The sequence below is a fragment of the Rhinopithecus bieti genome, unplaced genomic scaffold (assembly GCF_001698545.2).
Source record: "Rhinopithecus bieti isolate Rb0 unplaced genomic scaffold, ASM169854v2 scaffold_2432, whole genome shotgun sequence".
NCBI lineage: Eukaryota > Metazoa > Chordata > Mammalia > Primates > Cercopithecidae > Rhinopithecus > Rhinopithecus bieti.
In genome coordinates this window covers 1,490,754-1,493,261 of record NW_016804136.1, presented here as the reverse complement: position 1 = coordinate 1,493,261, position 2,508 = coordinate 1,490,754, and the positions used below count along the sequence as shown (strand labels likewise).

The 2,508-nt window shown below is 52.0% G+C and overlaps 1 protein-coding gene across 1 annotated transcript; it reads left to right on the top strand.

Moving 5' to 3' along the window:
• Window positions 1-364: 364 nt before the first annotated feature.
• On the top strand, window positions 365-2,113 carry MAGEF1 (MAGE family member F1). The gene has a single exon (XM_017866339.1). The coding sequence runs from the start codon at window positions 666-668 to the stop codon at window positions 1,587-1,589; it is 924 nt and encodes a 307-aa protein (XP_017721828.1). The 5' UTR covers window positions 365-665; the 3' UTR covers window positions 1,590-2,113.
• The last annotated feature ends 395 nt before the right edge of the window (window positions 2,114-2,508 follow it).

Genomic DNA, 2,508 nt, shown 5'->3' with positions numbered 1-2,508 from the left:
CTTTATGTCCAGAATAAATTTCAATCTCCCTAGCATCCCTTACTAATTGGCTCGCACAGTCTTACCTCCCAGCCTTCACCGTGCACTCTGCACTAGAGCCACGGTAAAGCACTGAAAATCCGAGATACACACACTTACAAATAGGCACTTGCAGAAAGAACGTGAGTGGCACTCCATCCCTGTTTCATCCCTTGTACACTGAAACATTCCCCAGTCTGCATGCCTTGGATGGGAGAGTCCTGGTTACATTTCCCCGCCCCCGAGTTTTCGAGCTTAAAATCCAGCACAGGGTGCACCCATGTCCCACCCTCCAGGGCACTTCCACTTACAGCAGCCTGGGCACACCCCCCACCCCCCAAGAAGGGGCCGGAAAAGGAGGGGCTTCGCGCGGCACAAGGGTCGCCATCCTGGCTGAGGTGGCCGGAAGCGGCCACTCGCGCTGGCGCGGACTGAGGCTGCGCGCCGCAGGTCCCGACTGCTGGCGGCGTTTCGGCAGCAGGTTTGACTCCCGTGCGGTGCCGCCCAGCAGCCACAAAGTTCCCTCTGCCATTGCTCCTTGTACTCCCGCCGCCCCAGCCGCTATCCATCCTCTACCCCAGGGCTTGCACGGCGGCTCCCACACCCCTCGGCCCGTATACGCGCTCTGCACCTGCCTGCCCGAAAACATGTTGCAGACACCAGAGAGCCGGGGGCTCCCAGTCCCGCAGGCCGAGGGGGAGAAGGATGGCGGCCATGATGGTGAGACCCGGGCCCCGACCGCCTCGCAGGAGCGCCCCAAGGAGGAGCTTGGCGCTGGGAGGGAGGAGGGGGCTGTGGAGCCCGCCCTCACCCGGAAAGGCGCGAGGGCCTTGGCGGCCAAAGCCTTGGCAAGGCGCAGGGCCTACCGCCGTCTGAATCGGACGGTGGCAGAGTTGGTGCAGTTCCTCCTGGTGAAAGACAAGAAGAAGAGTCCCATCACACGCTCGGAGATGGTGAAATACGTTATTGGAGACTTGAAGGCTCTGTTCCCGGACATCATCGCAAGGGCCGCAGAGCATCTGCGGTATGTCTTTGGTTTTGAGCTGAAACAGTTTGACCGCAAGCACCACACTTACATCCTGATCAACAAACTAAAACCTCTTGAGGAAGAGGAGGAGGAGGATCTGGGAGGAGATGGCCCCAGATTGGGTCTGTTAATGATGATCCTGGGCCTTATCTATATGAGAGGTAATAGCGCCAGGGAAGCCCAGGTCTGGGAGATGCTGCGTCGGTTGGGGATGCAACCCTCAAAGTATCATTTCCTCTTTGGGTATCCGAAGAGGCTTATTATGGAAGATTTTGTCCAGCAGCGATACCTCAGTTACAGGCGGGTGCCTCACACCAGTCCACCGGAATATGAATTCTCTTGGGGTCCCCGAAGCAACCTGGAAATCAGCAAGATGAAAGTCCTGGGGTTCGTGGCCAAGCTGCATAAGAAGGAACCCCAGCATTGGCCAGTGCAGTACCGTGAGGCCCTAGCAGACGAGGCCGACAGGGCCAGAGCCAAGGCCAGAGCTGAAGCCAGTATGAGGGCCAGGGCCAGTGCTAGGGCCGGCATCCACCTCTGGTGAGGGTTGGTGAAAAGTTGGCCAGTGGGGTCCCCGTGGGGATGAGCTACTGTCCTGAGTCATAAGTAGTATAGGTGGGGCGAGGGTCTTATTTCTGTAGAAATAGTGTGACTTTAAGGATTTAGATTTTGATCTTAGTTTTGTTACATTTAATAATACTGTTAAAATGCTGTTTGTAAATGAGATTGTTCTACTTTTTCCTGTAGGATTTTGTTGTAGTTTTGCTGGTTTTGTAAAATGGCTTGAAGAACTTTGTATTTATACTGTGATTTTGAACAGATTATGGAGCATTGGAAGGAAGGCTGTACTTTAATGGCTTGAAGGAACTCAGCAGTATGATGATCTGGTTCCAGGAGAAAAAATAGCTGATTGGTGTCTAGCCTCCCAATACTTTTGTCTGTTGTATATAAAAGAAGAAAGACTGGCATGTACCTCCATTTGCTTAGCTATTTGAGTATCTATAGAAAAATTAAAATGTAATGAATTAGTATACCCTGGTACATTTAATAAATTAAACATTTGTGGAGTATCTTGTTTTTTGTGATGCACTGTATGGGCACTTGGGGATAGAATACTAAACAAGATAAAGCTCCTGCTTTTTTTCAGAATTGGAGAATAAGTAAATAAATGAGAAATTAACAGTGCAGTAAGTTGAAGACTACAAAGGGATATTTAACCCAGCTGGGGTGATTGAGTGAGGTTTGCACTTTGGGAGGCTGAGGCGGGCTGATCACCTGAGGTCAGGAGTTCAAGACCAGCCTGGCCAACCTGGGCAGTAGTAGAAACCCTGTTTCTACTAAAATTACAAAAATTAGCCGGGCGTGGTGGTGCATGCTTGTAATCCCAGCTACTTGAGAGGCCAAGGCACGAGAATCGCTTGAATCTAGGAGGTGGAGGTTGCAGTGAGCCGAGATCACGACAC